We start from the raw sequence: 24,262 nt of genomic DNA, 5'->3' as shown, positions 1-24,262 counted from the left end.
TCTACACACGACCGTGACATTCTGGCCTCTACACACGACCGTGACATTCTGGCCTCTACACACGACCGTGACATTCTGGCCTCTACACACGACCGTGACATTCTGGCTTCTACACACGACCGTGACATTCTGGCCTCTACACACGACCGTGACATTCTGGCCTCTACACACGACCGTGACATTCTGGCCTCTACACACGACCGTGACATTCTGGCCTCTACACACGACCGTGACATTCTGGCTTCTACACACGACCGTGACATTCTGGCCTCTACACACGACCGTGACATTCTGGCCTCTACACACGACCGTGACATTCTGGCCTCTACACACGACCGTGACATTCTGGCCTCTACACACGACCGTGACATTCTGGCCTCTACACACGACCGTGACATTCTGGTCTCTACACACGACCGTGACATTCTGGCCTCTACTGAACGTCTTTTAATAACAATGACATGAATAAACATAGAATTGATAGAATGTTTAAAAATAGAATTGGTGAGAGGATCAGTCTCTTCCTGGAAATGCCTGATGGGATTACTCTCCACTTCATAGTGATGTAAAGTACTAGTACTGGTGTGTTTCATATTTATATACAGGATGTACATGTCTAGTGGAGACTACAAGGCCTTGTGGAAGACGTCTTTTCCCCTCCATGTGACAACCTGGTTACACGGGGAAAACATTGGCTAGTAGCATTTTATAGGAGTGGCTATGACATCATGCATACACTGAGACACACCTTCAAATCAGGGATGGTATTCCGTTACTTAGCCTAAATGCTGGTGAGATAACACCATTATATAGCCAGGGTGTGCCAGCAGAAGATTTTGCTACATGAACAACCAGGTTAATCAACATACTATGGAAGGGGCCTCCCGAGTGGCACAGCGGTCTAAGGCTCTGCATCGCAGTGCTAGAGGCGTCACTACAGATCCGGGTTCGATCCCGGGCAGTGTCACAGCCGGGCCGCTACCGGGAGATCCAAGAGGTAGCGCACATTTGGCCTAGCGTCGTCCGGGTTAGGGGAGGGTTTGGCCCAGCGTCGTCCGGGTTAGGGGAGGGTTTGGCCCAGCGTCGTCCGGGTTAGGGGAGGGTCTGGCCCCAGCGTCGTCCGGGTTAGGGGAGGGTTTGGCCCAGCGTCGTCCGGGTTAGGGGAGGGCCTGCCGGGATGTCCTTGTACCATCGTGCGCTAGCAGCTTCTATGGTGGCCTGGGCGCATGCACGCTGACACGGTTGCCAGTTGTACTGTGTTTCCTCTGTCACATTGGTAGCCACCCTTTGCCTTGATGATAGCTTTGCACACTCTTGGCATTCTCTCAACCAGCTTCATGAGGTAGCCACCTGGAATGAATTTCAATTAACAGGTGTGATTTGTTAAAAGTTAATCTGTGGAATTTCTTTACGTTTTAATGTGTTTGAGCCAATCAGTTGTGTTGTTACAAGGTAGGGGGAGTATACAGAAGATAGCCCTATTTGGTAAAAGACCAAGTCCATTTTATGGCAAGAACAGCTCAAGTAAGCAAAGAGAAATGCCAGTCCATCATTACTTTCAGACATGAAGAACTTTGAAAGTTTCTTCAAGTGTAGTCGAAAAAAACGCTTGATGGCGAGGGATGGAGTGCTGCATCAGATGACCTGGCCTCCACAACCACCCGACCTCAACCGAATTGAGATGGATTGGGATGAGTTGGACCGCAGAGTGAAGGAAAAGCAGCCAACAAGTGCTCAGCATATGTGGGAACTCCTTCAAAACTGTTAGAAAAGCATTCCTCATGAAGCTGGTTGAGAGAATGCCAAGAGTGTGCAAAGCTGTCATCAAGGCAAAGGGCGGCTACTTAGAAGAATCTCAAATATAGAATATATTCTGATTTGTTTAATAATGATCCTCTTGGCAATAGGGGGTGCTATTTGCACTTTGTAATAATTTCGTTCCCAAATTAAACTGCCTCGTACTCAATTCTTGCTCGTACAATATGCATATTATTATTACTATTGGATAGAAAACACTCTCTAGTTTCTAAAACCGTTTTAATTATTTCTCTGAGTGAAACAGAACTCATTCTGCAGCACATTTCCTGTCAGGAAGTGAGATTTCTGAAATCGAGGTCCCTGTTCTAGGGTCAGTTTATAAGTCCCCATGTAAGCTATGGGGCTACATGCACTGCATACGCCTTCCTCTAGATGTCAGTAAGCGGTGATAATTTGAATGGAGTGGATTGCACCATCTGGGGCCCTATATAAGACCGTGGAACGGAAGTACCGTTCTTTTCAACGGGGCGCCTGGCGCAAGAGGGACATCACAATGGCGTCCTGCAAAGCTTTCGTTTTAGCAGTTCTATATCTCCGGTCATGTTTTTATTCGTTATAGTTGTTAAAGACATCATAAGGTAGTTAATTTAAACCGACTTATAGCAGTTTATATCAGTTTATTGCGATTTTCTGGGATTTCTTTGTGACGCGCTATCAGGAGTTGGACACCTTTCCGGCACATAGCTAACGTTAGCGGCTATTTCGACAGGAGAAGAGGACATCTTTCAACCAAAAGACAATTGTTCTGGAGAAAGGACACCTTGCCCAAGATTCTGATGGAAGCTCAGCAAATAGTAAGCAGTCTTTATGCTGTTAATTCGTATTTATGTTGACAAATGTCAAATAATAATTCCGCCATGAATTTCGGTGCGGTCTCGCTTTAGCGCACGCTGTATTGCGCAGTAAGGTTAATTTTAAAAATCTAACACAGCGATTGCATTAAGAACTAATTTATCTTTCATTTGCTGTCCAATCTGTATTTTTTAGTCAAGTTTATGATTACTTATCGATTAGAATAGGTGCCTTTCCCAAGATTTCTCCTGACATTTTCTTTGCAGCTTGGCTACTTTTCTCATTGTGTAACCACGATTTGTGCCGCTAAATATGCACATTTTCGAACAAACTCTATATGCATTGTGTAATATGATGTTATAGGACTGTCATCTGAAGAATTCTGAGCAGGTCAGTGAAAAAATTAATATCTTTTGCTGGGTTATACGTTATCGCTATTTTTGGCTTGAATCAATGCTGTTGTGTGGTTTGCTATTGCGGTAAGCTAATATAATGCTATATTGTGTTTTCGCTGTAAAACACTTAAAAAATCTGAAATATTGGCTGGATTCACAAGATCTGTGTCTTTCATTTGCTGTACGCTGTGTATTTTTAAGAAATGTTTTATGATGAGTAATTAGGTAATACACGTTGCTCTCTGTAGTTATTCTAGTCGCTTTGGTGAGAGTTGTGATGGTGGCTGCAATGGTAAACTATGATTTATACCTGAAATATGCACATTTTTCTAACAAAACATATGCTATACAATAAATATGTTATCAGACTGTCATCTGATGAAGTTGTTTCTTGGTTAGTGGCTATTTATATCTTTATTTGGTCGAATTTGTGATAGCTACTGATGGAGTAAAAAACTGGTGGAGTAAAAAAAGTGGTGTCTTTTGCTAACGTGGTTAGCTAATAGATTTACATATTGTGTCTTCCCTGTAAAACATTTTAAAAATCAGAAATGATGGCTGGATTCACAAGATGTGTATCTTTCATCTGGTGTCTTGGACTTGTGATTTAATGATATTTAGATGCTAGTATTTACTTGTGACGCTATGCTAGGCTATGCTAGTCAGCTTTTTTACTGATGGGGGTGCTCCCGGATCCGGGTTTGGGAGGAATTAGAGGTTAAAATGCGTCCCAAATTACACCCTATTCGCTCTTGGTCAAAAGGAGTGCACAATAAAGGGTCATTTGGGACGTAACATTGTGTCATTTTTTGTCATTTGGGAAGTAACATTGACTTGACTTCTTGTCTAAACCTTCTGACGCATCACGTCTCCACACACTTCCTCATACACTCCCTTACCCACTCCTGCTCTATTCTGGTCACACACACTTCCTCATACACTCCCTTACCCACTCCTGTTCTATTCTGGTCACACACTTCCTCATACACTCCCTTACCCACTCCTGCTCTATTCTGGTCACACACTTCCTCATACACTCCCTTACCCACTCCTGCTCTATTCTGGTCACACACTTCCTCATACACTCCCTTACCCACTCCTGCTCTATTCTGGTCACACACTTCCTCATACACTCCCTTACCCACTCCTGCTCTATTCTGGTCACACACTTCCTCATACACTCCCTTACCCACTCCTGCTCTATTCTGGTCACACACTTTCTCATACACTCCCTTACCCACTCCTGCTCTATTCTGGTCACACACTTCCTCATACACTCCCTTACCCACTCCTGTTCTATTCTGGTCACACACTTCCTCATACACTCCCTTGTCCACTCCTGTTCTATTCTGGTCACACACATTTCTTCAATCTACTTTGAGCTGGCAGCAGTGGTGAGGAGTAGGTGTGATGATGGGAGATATAGGAGAAGGAGAAAGAGGAATGGAGAGGTGGAGGAGTAGGTGGAAGAGAGAAGAGGAAGAAGAGAGGAAGAGAGGAGAGGTGGATGAGGAGGTGGAGGAGAGAGGTAGTACTGTAACTAGTAGCTAACACTTTGGCTAGACTAAGAGATTTGACACAGAGTCACTGTAAAAGCAGGTGGAATTATGTAACAGCTAGCCAGTTTAACTGCCGACACACACACACACACACACACACACACACACACACACACACACACACACACACACACACACACACACACACACACACACACACACACACACACACACACACACACACACACACACACACACACACACACACACTCCAGTGGAGCCAGCAGCGGCTGTCCTCTTTGCCAAGGTGAGAGAGGGTCATGCTGAGAGTTTTAGTCTGAGTGGTGTTTGGAATGCAGGAACCATCACTCACTGTCTTTACTGTCTTCCCTGGTCCCTTTACCCTGCTTCACCCCACAGGACCCATCACTGTCTTTACTGTCTTCCCTGGTCCCTTTACCCTGCTTCACCCCACAGGACCCATCACTGTCTTTACTGTGTTGCCTGGTCCCTTTACCCTGCTTCACCCCACAGGACCCATCACTGTCTTTACTGTGTTCCCTGGTCCCTTTACCCTGCTTCACCCCACAGGACCAATCAATGTCTTCCCTGGTCCCTTTACCCTGCTTCACCCCACAGGACCCATCACTGTCTTTACTGTCTTCCCTGGTCCCTTTACCCTGCTTCACCCCACAGGACCCATCACTGTCTTTACTGTGTTCCCTGGTCCCTTTACCCTGCTTCACCCCACAGGACCCATCACTGTCTTTACTGTGTTCCCTGGTCCCTTTACCCTGCTTCACCCCACAGGACCAATCAATGTCTTCCCTGGTCCCTTTACCCTGCTTCACCCCACAGGACCCATCACTGTCTTTACTGTCTTCCCTGGTCCCTTTACCCTGCTTCACCCCACAGGACCCATCACTGTCTTTACTGTCTTCCCTGGTCCCTTTACCCTGCTTCACCCCACAGGACCCATCACTGTCTTTACTGTCTTCCCTGGTCCCTTTACCCTGCTTCACCCCACAGGACCCATCACTGTCTTTACTGTGTTCCCTGGTCCCTTTACCCTGCTTCACCCCACAGGACCAATCAATGTCTTCCCTGGTCCCTTTACCCTGCTTCACCCCACAGGACCCATCACTGTCTTTACTGTCTTCCCTGGTCCCTTTACCCTGCTTCACCCCACAGGACCCATCACTGTCTTTACTGTCTTCCCTGGTCCCTTTACCCTGCTTCACCCCACAGGACCTATCACTGTCTTTACTGTCTTCCCTGGTCCCTTTACCCTGCTTCACCCCACAGGACCAATCACTGTCTTTACTGTCTTCCCTGGTCCCTTTACCCTGCTTCACCCCACAGGACCCATCACTGTCTTTACTGTCTTCCCTGGTCCCTTTACCCTGCTTCACCCCACAGGATCCATCACTGTCTTTACTGTCTTCCCTGGTCCCTTTACCCTGCTTCACCCCACAGGACCCATCACTGTCTTCCCTGGTCCCTTTACCCTGCTTCACCCCACGGGACCCATCACTGTCTTCCCTGGTCCCTGGTCCCTTTACCCTGCTTCACCCTGCTTCACCCCACAGGACCCATCACTGTCTTCCCTGGTCCCTTTACCCTGCTTCACCCCACGGGACCCATCACTGTCTTCCCTGGTCCCTTTACCCTGCTTTACCCCACAGGATCCATCACTGTCTTTACTGTCTTCCCTGGTCCCTTTACCCTGCTTCACCCCACAGGATCCATCACTGTCTTTACTGTCTTCCCTGGTCCCTTTACCCTGCTTCACCCCACAGGATCCATCACTGTCTTTACTGTCTTCCCTGGTCCCTTTACCCTGCTTCACCCCACAGGACCTATCACTGTCTTTACTGTCTTCCCTGGTCCCTTCACCCTGCTTCACCCCACAGGACCCATCACTGTCTTTACTGTCTTCCCTGGTCCCTTTACCCTGCTTCACCCCACAGGACCCATCACTGTCTTTACTGTCTTCCCTGGTCCCTTTACCCTGCTTCACCCCACAGGATCCATCACTGTCTTTACTGTCTTCCCTGGTCCCTTTACCCTGCTTCACCCCACAGGACCCATCACTGTCTTTACTGTCTTTCCTGGTCCCTTTACCCTGCTTCACCCCACACACACACAATCAGTGTGTACACGGCGTCACATGTGATATAACCCCTTTGTGTACTCTGCAGTCAACATGTCCGTTGCGCTGTGTGTGTGTGTGTGTATTCAGGCACGTGGACAGACAGGACTCTACCTGTGCAGAGCACAGGCCCCTTTGCCCTTCCAATCTCCAACGTGTCCTTGTGGGTGGTGGTAGACATTCACACACTAATATTTGTTGTTGTGTACATTTTTTGTTGTTGTTGTTCTGAACCCACTGCCTGCAAGTCGTTATGGTAACTGTAGCATGTGGTAGGATTATTAAAGTGAATAAGACTGAAGCATTTGAGGCTAAGGGATATTTATTTGTGTCGTTTAATTTGCCTCTAAGATGTGTCCATCTATTGCTTCTATGGAACTAAATAATCAAAGTCATAATTGCTTAACGAGCTGTTGAGTAAAACTTTTTTGGATCACAAAAGTTCTATGCACGGCCCTGGTTGTATTGACCTCTGTATTCTCCTGACCTCTCCTCCAGCCACCAGACACAGACAACATGCTGGGACCATCCCAAGATGGCCGACCTCTACCAGTCTCTGGGTAAGTAGGACCTATTTCAGATGCACTTGATGAGGTTTGCCCTGTATAGGGTTGCAAAATTCAGTGAACTTTCAATAAATGTCCTGTTTTCCCAGACATCCCGGTTGCATTTCCTGCTTATTCCCTTCTGATTCCGGGAATCCTCCAACTAGGATTTATTGAAAGTTTCCCGAATTGTGCAACCCTAGCTCTATACAATTGTATTGTACTGTACCAAAAGTGTGAGCGAGCTACATCAAGTCACGTAGCAGGCCAGTGGCTGGTTATGGATGGAGATAGCACTGTTTCACACTGTATTTAGTTTTAGTGACTGTCTCTCCATGTGTCTCTGCAGCCGACCTGAACAACGTGCGTTTCTCAGCCTACCGGACAGCCATGAAGCTGAGGCGCCTGCAGAAAGCTCTCTGTCGTAAGTCCAACCCTCTCACAGAGTCCCCGCCCAAAACGACCTCATCTCCTCCATCAGCCCTCCAGCCCCCTCACACTGTCCTTCAGTACCTCCTCTACTCCATCACCCCTCACAGAGTCACTGTCCTTCAGTACCTCCTCTACTCCATCAGCCCTCACAGAGTCACTGTCCTTCAGTACCTCCTCTACTCCATCAGCCCTCACAGAGTCACTGTCTTTCAGTACCTCCTCTACTCCATCAGCCCTCACAGAGTCACTGTCCTTCAGTACCTCCTCTACTCCATCACCCTTCACAGAGTCACTGTCCTTCAGTACCTCCTCTACTCCATCACCCCTCACAGAGTCACTGTCCTTCAGTACCTCCTCTACTCCATCACCCCTCACAGAGTCACTGTCCTTCAGTACCTCTTCTACTCCATCACCCCTAACAGAGTCACTGTCCTTCAGTACTTCCTCTACTCCATAACCCCTCACAGAGTCACTGTCCTTCAGTACCTCCTCTACTCCATCACCCCTCACAGAGTCACTGTCCTTCAGTACCTCCTCTACTCCATCACCCCTCACAGATTCACTGCCCTGCAGTACCTCTTCTACTTCATCACCCCTCACAGATTCACTGCCCTGCAGTACCTCTTCTACTCCATCACCCCTCACAGATTCACTGTCCTGCAGTACCTCTTCTACTCCATCACCCCTAACAGAGTCACTGTCCTTCAGTACCTCCTCTACTCCATAACCCCTCACAGAGTCACTGTCCTTCAGTACCTCCTCTACTCCATCACCCCTCACAGATTCACTGCCATGCAGTACCTCTTCTACTCCATCACCCCTCACAGATTCACTGCCCTGCAGTACCTCTTCTACTCCATCAGCCCTCACAGATTCACTGCCCTGCAGTACCTCTTCTACTCCATCAGCCCTCACAGATTCACTGCCCTGCAGTACCTCTTCTACTCCATCAGCCCTCACAGATTCACTGCCCTGCAGTACCTCTTCTACTCCATCAGCCCTCACAGATTCACTGCCCTGCAGTACCTCTTCTACTCCATCACCCCTCACAGATTCACTGCCCTGCAGTACCTCTTCTGCTCCATCACCCCTCACAGATTCACTGCCCTGCAGTACCTCTTCTACTCCATCAGCCCTCACAGATTCACTGCCCTGCAGTACCTCTTCTACTCCATCAGCCCTCACAGATTCACTGCCCTGCAGTACCTCTTCTACTCCATCACCCCTCACAGATTCACTGCCCTGCAGTACCTCTTCTGCTCCATCACCCCTCACAGATTCACTGCCCTGCAGTACCTCTTCTACTCCATCAGCCCTCACAGATTCACTGCCCTGCAGTACCTCTTCTACTCCATCAGCCCTCACAGATTCACTGCCCTGCAGTACCTCTTCTACTCCATCACCCCTCACAGATTCACTGCCCTGCAGTACCTCTTCTACTCCATCACCCCTCACAGATTCACTGCCCTGCAGTACCTCTTCTACTCCATCAGCCCTCACAGAGTCACTTCCCTGCAGTACCTCTTCTACTCCATCACCCCTCACAGATTCACTGCCCTGCAGTACCTATTCTACTCCATCACCCCTCACAGATTCACTGCCCTGCAGTACCTCTTCTACTCCATCAGCCCTCACAGATTCACTGCCCTGCAGTACCTCTTCTACTCCATCAGCCCTCACAGATTCACTGCCCTGCAGTACCTCTTCTACTCCATCAGCCCTCACAGATTCACTGCCCTGCAGTACCTCTTCTACTCCATCACCCCTCACAGATTCACTGCCCTGCAGTACCTCTTCTACTCCATCAGCCCTCACAGATTCACTGCCCTGCAGTACCTCTTCTACTCCATCAGCCCTCACAGATTCACTGCCCTGCAGTACCTCTTCTACTCCATCACCCCTCACAGATTCACTGCCCTGCAGTACCTCTTCTACTCCATCACCCCTTACAGATTCACTGCCCTGCAGTACCTCTTCTACTCCATCAGCCCTCACAGAGTCACTTCCCTGCAGCACCTCTTCTACTCCATCACCCCTCACAGATTCACTACCCTGCAGTACCTCTTCTACTCCATCACCCCTCACAGATTCACTGCCCTGCAGTACCTCTTCTACTCCATCAGCCCTCACAGATTCACTGCCCTGCAGTACCTCTTCTACTCCATCACCCCTCACAGATTCACTGCCCTGCAGTACCTCTTCTACTCCATCACCCCTCACAGATTCACTGCCCTGCAGTACCTCTTCTACTCCATCAGCCCTCAGAGTCACTTCCCTGCAGCACCTCTTCTACTCCATCACCCCTCACAGATTCACTGCCCTGCAGTACCTATTCTACTCCATCACCCCTCACAGATTCACTGCCCTGCAGTACCTCCTCTACTCCATCACCCCTCACAGATGCAATACTCTGTTACACATCAGTTACACATCAGATACTCTGTTACACATCCATTACTCTGTTGCACATCAGTTACTCTTTTACACATCAGTTATTGTTACACATCAGTTACTCTGTTACACATCAGTTACTCTGTTGCACATCAGTTACTCTTTTACACATCAGTTACACATCAGTTACTGTTACACATCAGTTACACATCAGTTACTCTGTTACACATCAGTTACTCTGTTACACATCAGTTACTCTGTTACACATCAGTTACTCTGTTACACATCAGTTACACACCAGTCACTCTGTTACACATCAGTTACTGTTACACATCAGTTACTCTGTTACACATCAGTTACTCTGTTACACATTAGTTACACATCAGTTACTGTTACACATCAGTTACACATCAGTTACTGTTACACATCAGTTACACACCAGTTACTGTTACAGATCAGTTACTGTTACACATCAGTTACTCTTTTACACATCAGTTACTGTTACACATCAGTTACTGTTACACATCAGTCACTCTGTTACACATCAGTTACTCTGTTACACATCAGTTACACATCAGTTACTGTTACACATCAGTTACTCTGTTACACATCAGTTACGCATCAGATACTCTGTTACACATCAGTTACTCTGTTACACATCAGTTACACATCAGATACTCTGTTACACATCAGTTACACATCAGATACTCTGTTACACATCAGTTACTCTGTTACACATCAGTTACTCTGTTACACATCAGTTACACATCAGTTACGCATCAGATACTCAGTTACACATCAGTTACTCTGTTACACATCAGTTACACATCAGATACTCTGTTACACATCAGTTACTCTGTTACACATCAGTTACACATCAGTTACTCTGTTACACATCAGTTACTCTGTTACACATCAGTTACTCTGTTACACATCAGTTACTCTGTTACACATCAGTTACACATCAGATACTCTGTTACACATCAGTTACTCTGTTACACATCAGTTACTCTGTTACACATCAGTTACACATCAGTTACTCTGTTACACATCAGTTACTCTGTTGCACATCAGTTACTTTTTACACGTTACTCTGTTACATATGTTACTCTGTTACACATCAGTCGCACATCAGTTACTCTGTTACACATCAGTCACTCTGTTGCACATCAGTTACTCTGTTACACATCAGTTACTTTTTAGACGTTACTCTGTTACACATGTTACTCTGTTACACATCAGTCGCACATCAGTTACTCTGTTACACATCAGTCACTCTGTTGCACATCAGTTACTCTGTTACACATCAGTTACTTTTTACACGTTACTCTGTTACATATGTTACTCTGTTACACATCAGTCGCACATCAGTTACTCTGTTACACATCAGTTACTCTGTTACACATCAGCTACTTTTTAGACGTTACTCTGTTACACATCGGTTACTCTGTTACACATCAGTTACACATCAGATACTCTGTTACACATCAGATACTCTGTTACACATCAGTCACTCTGTTACACATCAGTTACTCTGTTACACATCAGTTACTTTTTACACGTTACTCTGTTACATATGTTACTTTGTTACACATCAGTTACTCTGTTACACATCAGTTACTCTGTAACTCTATCTTTCTCTTACCCACACTCACTCACCCTCTTCTTCCCTCCTTCCCTCATCTCGTCTCCTCCACTCCACTCTTCTCTCCCCCCCTCCTCCACTCCTCTCTCCCCTCCCTCCCTCCTCCACTCCTTTCCTCTCTCCCCTCCCTCCTCCACTCCTCTCCTATCTCCCCTCCCTCATCTCCTCCACTCCTCTCTCCCCTCCCTCCCTCCTCCACTCCTCTCCTCTCTCCCCTCCCTCATCTCCTCCACTCCTCTCCTATCTCCCCTCCCTCATCTCCTCCACTCCTATCTCCCCTCCCTCATCTCCTCCACTCCTCTCTCCCCTCCCTCCCTCCTCCACTCCTCTCTCCCCTCCCTCCCTCCTCCACTCCTCTCTCCCCTCCCTCCTCCACTCCTCTCCTCTCTCCCCTCCCTCCTCCACTCCTCTCCTATCTCCCCTCCCTCATCTCCTCCACTCCTCTCTCCCCTCCCTCATCTCCTCCACTCTTCTCCCCCCCTCCTCCACTCCTCTCCTCTCTCCCCTCCCTCCTCCACTCCTCTCCTATCTCCCCTCCCTCATCTCCTCCACTCCTCTCTCCCCTCCCTCATCTCCTCCACTCCTCTCCTCTCCCCCCTCCTCCACTCCACTCCTCTCTCCCCTCCCTCCCTCCTCCACTCCTCTCCTCTCTCCCCTCCCTCCCTCCTCCACTCCTCTCCTCTCTCCCCTCCCTCCCTTCTCCACTCCTCTCTCCCCTCCCTCATCTCCTCCACTCCTCTCTCCCCTCCCTCATCTCCTCCACTCCTCTCCTCTCCCCCCTCCTCCACTCCACTCCTCTCTCCCCTCCCTCCCTCCTCCACTCCTCTCCTCTCTCCCCTCCCTCCCTTCTCCACTCCACTCCTCTCTCCCCTCCCTCATCTCCTCCACTCCTCTCCTCTCCCCCCTCCTCCACTCCACTCCTCTCTCCCCTCCCTCCCTCCTCCACTCCTCTCCTCTCTCCCCTCCCTCCCTTCTCCACTCCTCTCTCCCCTCCCTCATCTCCTCCACTCCTCTCTCCCCTCCCTCATCTCCTCCTCTCAACTCCCTCCTCTCCAGTGGACCTCCTGGGTATGCCCGCAGCGTGTGAGGTCTTTGAGCAACATGGCCTGAAGCAGAATGAGCAGCTGATGGACATCATGCAGGTGATGACGTGTCTGACCAGCCTCTATGAGAAACTGGACCAGCAGCATGGGAACCTGGTCAACGTCCCGCTGTGTGTCGACATGTGTCTCAACTGGCTACTCAATGTTTACGACACGTACGTATAGTACACACACAACACTCACGACAGGTCCCTCACGACACGTCCCTAACGACACAACCTTCACGACACGTCCCTAACGACACGTCCCTAACGACACAACCTTCACGACACGTCCCTAACGACACAACCCTCACGACACGTCCCTAACGACACGTCCCTAACGACACAACCTTCACGACACGTCTCTAACGACACGTCCCTAACGACACAACCTTCACGACACGTCCCTAACGACACAACCTTCACGACACGTCCCTAACGACACGTCCCTAACGACACAACCTTCACGACACGTCCCTAACGACACAACCTTCACGACAGGTCCCTAACGACACGTCCCTAACGACACGTCCCTAACGACACAACCTTCACGACACGTCCCTAACGACACAACCTTCACGACACGTCCCTAACGACACGTCCCTAACGACACAACCTTCACGACACGTCCCTAACGACACAACCTTCACGACAGGTCCCTAACGACACGTCCCTAACGACACAACCTTCACGACACGTCCCTAACGACACAACCCTCACGACACGTCCCTAACGACACAACCCTCACGACACGTCCCTAACGGCACAACCCTCACGACACGTCCCTAACGACACGTCCCTCACGACACGTCCCTAACGACAAAACCCTAACGACACATACCTAACGACACGTCCCTAACGACACGACCCTAACGACACGACCCTAACGACACGACCCTAACGACACGTCCCTAACGACACGTACTTAACGGCATTTCCCTAACGACACGTACCTAACGACACGTCCCTAACGACACGTCCCTAACGACACGACCCTAACGACACGACCCTAACGACACGTCCCTAACGACACGTCCCTAACGACACGTCCCTAACGACACGTCCCTAACGACAACGTTCCTAACGACACGTCCCTAACGACAACGTTCCTAATGTTATGTCCCTAACGACAACGTTCCTAACGACACGTCCCTAACGACAACGTTCCTAATGTTATGTCCCTAACGACAACGTCCCTAACGACAACGTTCCTAATGTTATGTCCCTAACGACAACGTTCCTAACGACAACGTTCCTAACGACAACGTTCCTAATGACACGTCCTTAACGACAACGTTCCTAACGACAACGTTCCTAATGACACGTCCCTAACGACAACGTTCCTAACGACACGTCCCTAACGACACGTCCCTAACGACACGTCTCTAACGACAACGTTCCTAACGACAACGTTCCTAACGACACGTCCCTAACGACAACGTTTCTAACGACAACGTTCCTAACGACACGTCCCTAACGACAACGTCCCTAACGACAACGTCCCTAACGACAACGTTCCTAACGACACGTACTTAACGACAACGTTTCTAACGACAACGTTCCTAACGACACGTCCCTAACGACAACGTTCCTAACGACACGTTCCTAACGACACGTACTTAACGACAACGTTCCTAACGACACGTCCCTAACGACACGTCCCTAACGACAACGTTTCTAACGACAACGTTCCTAACGACACGTCCCTAACGACAACGTTCCTAACGACACGTCCCTAACGACACGTCCCTAACGACAACGTTCCTAACGACAACGTCCCTAACGACACGACCCTAACGACACGTCCCTAACGACACGTCCCTAACGACAACGTTCCTAACGACACGTCCCTAACGACACGTCCCTAACGACAACGTTTCTAACGACAACGTTCCTAACGACACGTCCCTAACGACAACGTTCCTAACGACACGTTCCTAACGACACGTACTTAACGACAACGTTCCTAACGACACGTCCCTAACGACACGTCCCTAACGACAACGTTCCTAACGACAATGTACTTAATGACAATGTCCCTAACGACAACGTTCCTAATGACACGTCCCTAACGACAATGTCCCTAACGACAACGTCCCTAACGACAACGTTCCTAACGACAACGTTCCTAACGACACGTCCCTAACGACAACGTTCCTAACGACAACGTTCCTAACGACACGTCCCTAACGACAACGTTCCTAACGACACGTACTTAACGACAACGTTCCTAACGACAACGTTCCTAACGACACGTCCCTAACGACAACGTTCCTAACGACACGTCCCTAACGACACGTCCCTAACGACAACGTTTCTAACGACAACGTTCCTAACGACACGTCCCTAACGACAACGTTCCTAACGACACGTTCCTAACGACACGTACTTAACGACAACGTTCCTAACGACACGTCCCTAACGACACGTCCCTAACGACAACGTTCCTAACGACAATGTACTTAATGACAATGTCCCTAACGACAACGTTCCTAATGACACGTCCCTAACGACAATGTCCCTAACGACAACGTCCCTAACGACAACGTTCCTAACGACAACGTTCCTAACGACACGTCCCTAACGACAACGTTCCTAACGACACGTCCCTAACGACAACGTTCCTAACGACACGTACTTAACGACAACGTTCCTAACGACAACGTTCCTAACGACACGTCCCTAACGACAACGTTCCTAACGACACGTACTTAACGACACGTCCCTAATGACACAACCTTCACGACACGTCCCTAACGACACGTCCCTAACGACACAACCTTCACGACACGTCCCTAACGACACAACCTTCACGACAGGTCCCTAACGACACGTCCCTAACGACACGTCCCTAACGACACGTCCCTAACGACAACGTTCCTAACGACAACGTTCCTAACGACACAACCTTCACGACACGTCCCTAACGACACAACCTTCACGACACGTCCCTAACGACACGTCCCTAACGACACGTCCCTAACGACACAACCTTCACGACACGTCCCTAACGACACAACCTTCACGACAGGTCCCTAACGACACGTCCCTAACGACACAACCTTCACGACACGTCCCTAACGACACAACCCTCACGACACGTCCCTAACGGCACAACCCTCACGACACGTCCCTAACGACACGTCCCTCACGACACGTCCCTAACGACAAAACCCTAACGACACGTACCTAACGACACGTCCCTAACGACACGTCCCTAACGACACGACCCTAACGACACGTCCCTAACGACACGTACTTAACGGCATTTCCCTAACGACACGTACCTAACGACACGTCCCTAACGACACGACCCTAACGACACGACCCTAACGACACGTCCCTAACGACACGTCCCTAACGACACGTACCTAACGACACGTACCTAACGACACGTCCCTAACGACACGACCCTAACGACACGTCCCTAACGACACGTCCCTAACGACAACGTTCCTAACGACAACGTTCCTAACGACACGTACTTAACGACAACGTTCCTAACGACACGTCCCTAACGACACGTCCCTAACGACAACGTTCCTAACGACAATGTACTTACTGACAATGTCCCTAACGACAACGTTCCTAATGACACGTCCCTAACGACAATGTCCCTAACGACAACGTCCCTAACGACAACGTTCCTAACGACAACGTTCCTAACGACAACGTTCCTAACGACACGTCCCTAACGACAACGTTCCTAACGACAACGTTCCTAACGACACGTTCCTAACGACACGTCCCTAACGACAACGTTCCTAACGACAACGTTCCTAACGACAACGTTCCTAACGACAACGTTCCTAACGACACGTCCCTAACGACAACGTTCATAACGACACGTACTTAACGACACGTCCCTAACAGCACGTCCCTAACGACACTCGCTGATTGATGAGTATCTGATTGATTTATATGATTGATTGACATCTGATGTATTGATATGATTGATTGTTTTCTCAGAGGAAGAAGTGGAAAAATCAGAACTCTGTCCTTCAAAACCGGCATCATCTCACTCTGCAAAGCACACCTGGAGGACAAATACAGATGTAAGTAGTGACTGATCTTTATATTACCTCACCTGGAGGACAAATACAGATGGAAGTAGTGACTGATCTTTATATTACCTCACCTGGAGGACAAATACAGATGTAAGTAGTGACTGATCTTTATATTACCTCACCTGGAGGACAAATACAGATGGAAGTAGTAACTGATCTTTATATTACCTCACCTGGAGGACAAATACAGATGTAAGTAGTGACTGATCTTTATATTACCTCACCTGGAGGACAAATACAGATGGAAGTAGTAACTGATCTTTATATTACCTCACCTGGAGGACAAATACAGATGGAAGTAGTGACTGATCTTTATATTACCTCACCTGGAGGACAAATACAGATGTAAGTAGTGACTGATCTTTATATTACCTCACCTGGAGGACAAATACAGATGGAAGTAGTGACTGATCTTTATATTACCTCACCTGGAAGACAAATACAGATGGAAGTAGTGACTGATCTTTATATTACCTCACCTGGAAGACAAATACAGATGGAAGTAGTGACTGATCTTTATATTACCTCACCTGGAGGACAAATACAGATGGAAGTAGTGACTGATCTTTATATTACCTCACCTGGAAGACAAATACAGATGGAAGTAGTGACTGATCTTTATATTACCTCACCTGGAAGACAAATACAGATGTAAGTAGTGACTGATCTTTATATTACCTCACCTGGAGGACAAATACAGATGGAAGTAGTGACTGATCTTGATATTACCTCACCTGGAAGACAAATACAGATGGAAGTAGTGACTGATCTTTATATTACCTCACCTGGAAGACAAATACAGATGGAAGTAGTGACTGATCTTTATATTACCTCACCTGGAGGACAAATACAGATGGAAGTAGTGACTGATCTTTATATTACCTCACCTGGAGGACAAATACAGATGGAAGTAGTGACTGATCTTGATATTACCTCACCTGGAAGACAAATACAGATGGAAGTAGTGACTGATCTTTATATTACCTCACCTGGAAGACAAATACAGATGGAAGTAGTGACTGATCTTTATATTACCTCACCTGGAGGACAAATACAGATGGAAGTAGTGACTGATCTTTATATTACCTCACCTGGAAGACAAATACAGATGGAAGTAGTGACTGATCTTTATATTACCTCACCTGGAGGACAAATACAGATGGAAGTAGTGACTGATCTTTATATTACCTCACCTGGAAGACAAATACAGATGTGGTCTATTCTGTTAGTATGACTAGTATAACTAGTTTATAGAGACAGTATCCATGTGGTCTAGTTTGTTAGTATGACTAGTATAACTAGTTTATAGAGACAGTATCCATGTGGTCTAGTCTGTTAGTATGACTAGTATAACTAGTATATAGAGACAGTATCCATGTGGTCTAGTCTGTTAGTATGACTAGTATAACTAGTATATAGAGACAGTATCCATGTTGTCTAGTCTGTTAGTATGACTAGTATAACTAGTATATAGAGACAGTATCCATGTGGTCTAGTTTGTTAGTATGACTAGTATAACTAGTTTATAGAGACAGTATCCATGTGGTCTAGTCTGTTAGTATGACTAGTATAACTAGTATATAGAGACAGTATCCATGTGGTCTAGTCTGTTAGTATGACTAGTATAACTAGTATATAGAGACAGTATCCATGTGGTCTAGTCTGTTAGTATAACTAGTATAACTAGTATATAGAGACAGTATCCATGTGGTCTAGTCTGTTAGTATGACTAGTATAACTAGTATATAGAGACAGTATCCATGTTGTCTAGTCTGTTAGTATGACTAGTATAACTAGTATATAGAGACAGTATTCATGTTGTCTAGTCTGTTAGTATGACTAGTATAACTAGTATATAGAGACAGTATCCATGTTGTCTAGTCTGTTAGTATGACTAGTATAACTAGTATATAGAGACAGTATCCATGTTGTCTAGTTTGTTATTATGACTAGTATAACTAGTATATAGAGACAGTATCCATGTGGTCTAGTCTGTTAGTATGACTAGTATAACTAGTATATAGAGACAGTATCCATGTGGTCTAGTCTGTTAGTATGACTAGTATAACTAGTATATAGAGACAGTATCCATGTTGTCTAGTCTGTTAGTATAACTAGTATATAGAGACAGTATCCATGTTGTCTAGTCTGTTAGTATGACTAGTATAACTAGTATATAGAGACAGTATCCATGTGGTCTAGTCTGTTAGTATGACTAGTATAACTAGTATATAGAGACAGTATCCATGTGGTCTAGTCTGTTAGTATGACTAGTATAACTAGTATATAGAGACAGTATCCATGTTGTCTAGTCTGTTAGTATAACTAGTATATAGAGACAGTATCCATGTGGTCTAGTCTGTTAGTATGACTAGTATAACTAGTATATAGAGACAGTATCCATGTTGTCTAGTCTGTTAGTATGACTAGTATAACTAGTATATAGAGACAGTATCCATGTTGTCTAGTCTGTTAGTATGACTAGTATAACTAGTATATAGAGACAGTATCCATGTTGTCTAGTCTGTTAGTATAACTAGTATAACTATTATATAGAGACAGTATCCATGTTGTCTAGTCTGTTAGTATGACTAGTATATAGAGACAGTATCCATGTTGTCTAGTCTGTTAGTATAACTAGTATAACTATTATATAGAGACAGTATCCATGTTGTCTAGTCTGTTAGTATAACTAGTATAACTATTATATAGAGACAGTATCCATGTTGTCTAGTCTGTTAGTATGACTAGTATATAGAGACAGTATCCATGTTGTCTAGTCTGTTAGTATAACTAGTATATAGAGACAGTATCCATGTGGTCTAGTCTGTTAGTATGACTAGTATAACTAGTATATAGAGACAGTATCCATGTTGTCTAGTCTGTTAGTATGACTAGTATAACTAGTATATAGAGACAGTATCCATGTTGTCTAGTCTGTTAGTATGACTAGTATAACTAGTATATAGAGACAGTATCCATGTTGTCTAGTCTGTTAGTATAACTAGTATAACTAGTATATAGAGACAGTATCCATGTTGTCTAGTCTGTTAGTATGACTAGTATAACTAGTATATAGAGACAGTATCCATGTTGTCTAGTCTGTTAGTATAACTAGTATAACTATTATATAGAGACAGTATCCATGTTGTCTAGTCTGTTAGTATGACTAGTATATAGAGACAGTATCCATGTGGTCTAGTCTGTTAGTATAACTAGTATAACTAGTATATAGAGACAGTATCCATGTTGTCTAGTCTGTTAGTATAACTAGTATATAGAGACAGTATCCATGTGGTCTAGTCTGTTAGTATAACTAGTTTATATAGACAGTATCCATGTTGTCTAGTCTGTTAGTATGACTAGTATAACTAGTATATAGAAACAGTATCCATGTGGTCTAGTCTGTTAGTATGACTAGTATAACTAGTATATAGAGACAGTATCCATGCGGTCTAGTCTGTTAGTATAACTAGTATAACTAGTATATAGAGACAGTATCCATGTTGTCTAGTTTGTTAGTATTACTAGTATAACTAGTATATAGAGACAGTATCCATGTGGTCTAGTCTGTTAGTATGACTAGTATAACTAGTATATAGAGACAGTATCCATGTTGTCTAGTCTGTTAGTATGACTAGTATAACTAGTATATCAAGACAGTATCCATGTGGTCTAGTCTGTTACTATAACTAGTATATAGAGACAGTATCCATGTGGTCTAGTCTGTTAGTATGACTAGTATAACTAGTATATAGAGACAGTATCCATGTCGTCTAGTCTGTTAGTATGACTAGTATAACTAGTATATAGAGACAGTATCGATGTGGTCTAGTCTGTTAGTATGACTAGTATAACTAGTATATAGAGACAGTATCCATGTGGTCTAGTCTGTTAGTATGACTAGTATAACTAGTATATAGAGACAGTATCCATGTTGTCTAGTCTGTTAGTATGACTAGTATAACTAGTATATAGAGACAGTATCCATGTTGTCTAGTCTGTTAGTATGACTAGTATAACTAGTATATAGAGACAGTATCCATGTGGTCTAGTCTGTTAGTATAACTAGTATATAGAGACAGTATCCATGTGGTCTAGTCTGTTAGTATGACTAGTATAACCTCTACCGAGTACCTAACCCGGATTCGGGAGCACCCCCCACCCCCCCCCACACTGATTAGCATCGTTAGCATAGCGTCACAATTAAATAGTAGCATCTAAATATCATTAAATCACAAGTCCAAGACACCCAATGAAAGACACAGATCTTGTGAATAAAGCCACCATTTCAGATTTTTTTAATGTTTTACAGGGAAGACACAATATGTAAATCTATTAGCTAAACACGTTAGCAAAAGACACCATTTTTTTACTCCAACAGTTTTTTCCTGCGTCAGTAGCTATCACTAATTCGACTAAATGAAAATATATATAGCCACTAACCAACAAACAAATTCATAAGATGACAGTCTGATAACATATTTATGGTATAGCATAGTTTTTTTTTTTTAAATGTGCATTTTTCAGGTATAAATCACAGTTCTACATTGCAGCTGCAATCTGATATAGTGCTGATGCAGCCAGAACAATTACAGAGACCAACGTCATATAACTAATTACTTGTCTTAAAACATTTCAGAAAAAATACACAGCATACAGATATTGAAAGCCCAACATCTGGTGAATCCAAACAATATTTCAGATTTATTAAATGTTTTATAGCGAAAACAAAATGTAGCGCTAAATTAGCATAGCCACGCCAGCCAGAACCAGCTGGGCGCGCCCGACCAGTTCACATGCACGACAGATATATGAAATAACATCGTAAATTGGGTCTTACTATTGCTGATCTTTCATCAGAATGTTGATAAAGGTGTCCTTAGTCCTGATGAGTCGTTCAATCCATTCACAATGGCAACTTTCCCTCTTCATTTAGCATAGGTACTGGTCGACTAGCACGGTTCTGTCCAAAGTAAAAAAACTCACAGAACGGAACACGGCAAAACTCCCGAAAAAATTCAAATAATCTGATTAAACTATATTGAAAAAACATACATTAAGATGATATGGTCACATGTATCAAACAAACTTCGAGACGGAGATAGTTTTCATCCGTAACGGCAGCATAACAAAAGACAATTGCACCTCTAAAACGCGCGTTTCAGAGAACCGGAAGTTGTCGGTCACGCTAAAGAAATAGGTCTTATTTCACGTCAGTACAAGATAAACAAAAAATTTCTCCTCTGACGTCTTCCTGACACCCAGAGGAAGACGAATGAAGTGTGTTTCGGGTCATAGGTGGCGTGACCATATATAGGCAGAGCGTTGAAGCGAGCATACACATCTTGCAATCTTCTTCTTGCTCAGGGAAAGTGCTGTCAAATGACTTGTGTTTCACTCAGAGACAAAATTGAAACGGTTTTAGAAACCATAGCTTGTTTTCTATCCAATGGTATATGGTTATATGCATATAGTAACAGCAATAATTGAATAAGAGGCAGTTTAATCTGTAGAGGAAATTATGCTAATGCGAAAACAGCACCCCCTGTATTCTCAAGAAGATAACTAGTATATAGAGACAGTATCCATGTTGTCTAGTCTGTTAGTATGACTAGTATAACTAGTATATAGAGACAGTATCCATGTGGTCTAGTCTGTTAGTATTACTAGTATAACTAGTATATAGAGACAGTATCCATGTGGTCTAGTCTGTTAGTATGACTAGAATAACTAGTATATAGAGACAGTATCCATGTTGTCTAGTCTGTTAGTATGACTAGTATAACTAGTTTATAGAGACAGTATCCATGTTGTCTAGTCTGTTAGTATGACTAGTATAACTAGTATATAGAGACAGTATCCATGTTGTCTAGTCTGTTAGTATTACTAGTATAACTAGTATATAGAGACAGTATCCATGTGGTCTAGTCTGTTAGTATGACTAGTATAACTAGTATATAGAGACAGTATCCATGTTGTCTAGTCTGTTAGTATGACTAGTATAACTAGTATATAGAGACAGTATCCATGTGGTCTAGTCTGTTAGTATGACTACTATAACTAGTATATAGAGACAGTATCCATGTGGTCTAGTCTGTTAGTATGACTAGTATAACTAGTATATAGAGACAGTATCCATGTGGTCTAGTCTGTTAGTATTACTAGTATAACTAGTATATAGAGACAGTATCCATGTTGTCTAGTCTGTTAGTATGACTAGTATAACTAGTATATAGAGACAGTATCCATGTTGTCTAGTCTGTTAGTATAACTAGTATATAGAGACAGTATCCATGTTGTCTAGTCTGTTAGTATTACTAGTATAACTAGTATATAGAGACAGTATCCATGTTGTCTAGTCTGTTAGTATAACTAGTATATAGAGACATTATCCATGTTGTCTAGTCTGTTAGTATAACTAGTATATAGAGACAGTATCCATGTTGTCTAGTCTGTTAGTATTACTAGTATAACTAGTATATAGAGACAGTATCCATGTTGTCTAGTCTGTTAGTATGACTAGTATAACTAGTATATAGAGACAGTATCCATGTGGTCTAGTCTGTTAGTATGACTAGTATAACTAGTATATAGAGACAGTATCCATGTTGTCTAGTCTGTTAGTATGACTAGTATAACTAGTATATAGAGACAGTATCCATGTTGTCTAGTCTGTTAGTATTACTGGTATAACTAGTATATAGAGACAGTATCCATGTGGTCTAGTCTGTTAGTATGACTAGTATAACTAGTATATAGAGACAGTATCCATGTGGTCTAGTCTGTTAGTATGACTAGTATATAGAGACAGTATCCATGTGGTCTAGTCTGTTAGTATGACTAGTATAACTAGTATATAGAGACAGTATCCATGTGGTCTAGTCTGTTGTTATGTATCTCTTGACTTGGGTATTTACCTCTCTCCACTGCTCGCTGCCTCCCCCTCCCTCCCTCTCTCTCCCCGACCTCTATCAGTCCTGTTCCGCCAGGTAGCCAGTGCTACAGGGTTCTGTGACCAGCGGAGGCTGGGTCTTCTCCTCCATGATTCCATCCAGATCCCCCGTCAGCTGGGAGAGGTGGCCTCCTTCGGGGGCTCCAACATCGAGCCCAGCGTCCGCAGCTGCTTCCAGTTTGTATGTGAAGCTAGTAGCTGTGGTCCTAGCTATGCACACACACACACACACACAAGCACGGACGCACATACACACATGCACTCATGCACATGCTTACACACACACACATACACACACACAAACAACGTACATATAACACACAGGCGTATAAACTACCTCACATTCCACACTACTGTGCTAAGCACATTCTGCTGATCACATGCATTTAATGGGAAACCATACTATGCACTGTGGGAAAATGTCTGACAAAATGTCTGACAAAGACAAAAAATATTATAATAATAAATAGGATAAAAGAAGGACATC

General features: G+C 44.9%; 1 protein-coding gene across 4 annotated transcripts in view; it reads left to right on the top strand.

The window, feature by feature from the left end:
* LOC129859987 (dystrophin-like) overlaps positions 1–24,262 on the top strand; it is a 70,969-nt gene that overhangs the window by 24,207 nt on the left and 22,500 nt on the right. For all 4 annotated transcript variants that reach the window (XM_055930291.1, XM_055930289.1, XM_055930292.1 and 1 more), the window contains 5 exons: positions 7,155–7,216; positions 7,551–7,625; positions 12,726–12,927; positions 16,723–16,808; positions 23,799–23,956. In XM_055930291.1, the coding sequence (XP_055786266.1) occupies positions 7,155–7,216; positions 7,551–7,625; positions 12,726–12,927; positions 16,723–16,808; positions 23,799–23,956 (583 nt within the window). The remainder of the gene's footprint in view (positions 1–7,154; positions 7,217–7,550; positions 7,626–12,725; positions 12,928–16,722; positions 16,809–23,798; positions 23,957–24,262) is intronic.

Source organism: Salvelinus fontinalis, chromosome 7, assembly GCF_029448725.1.
Source record: "Salvelinus fontinalis isolate EN_2023a chromosome 7, ASM2944872v1, whole genome shotgun sequence".
Taxonomy (NCBI): Eukaryota; Metazoa; Chordata; class Actinopteri; order Salmoniformes; family Salmonidae; genus Salvelinus; species Salvelinus fontinalis.
The sequence above is the reverse complement of the archived record's forward strand: the minus strand, read 5'-3'. Positions and strand labels throughout refer to the sequence as shown.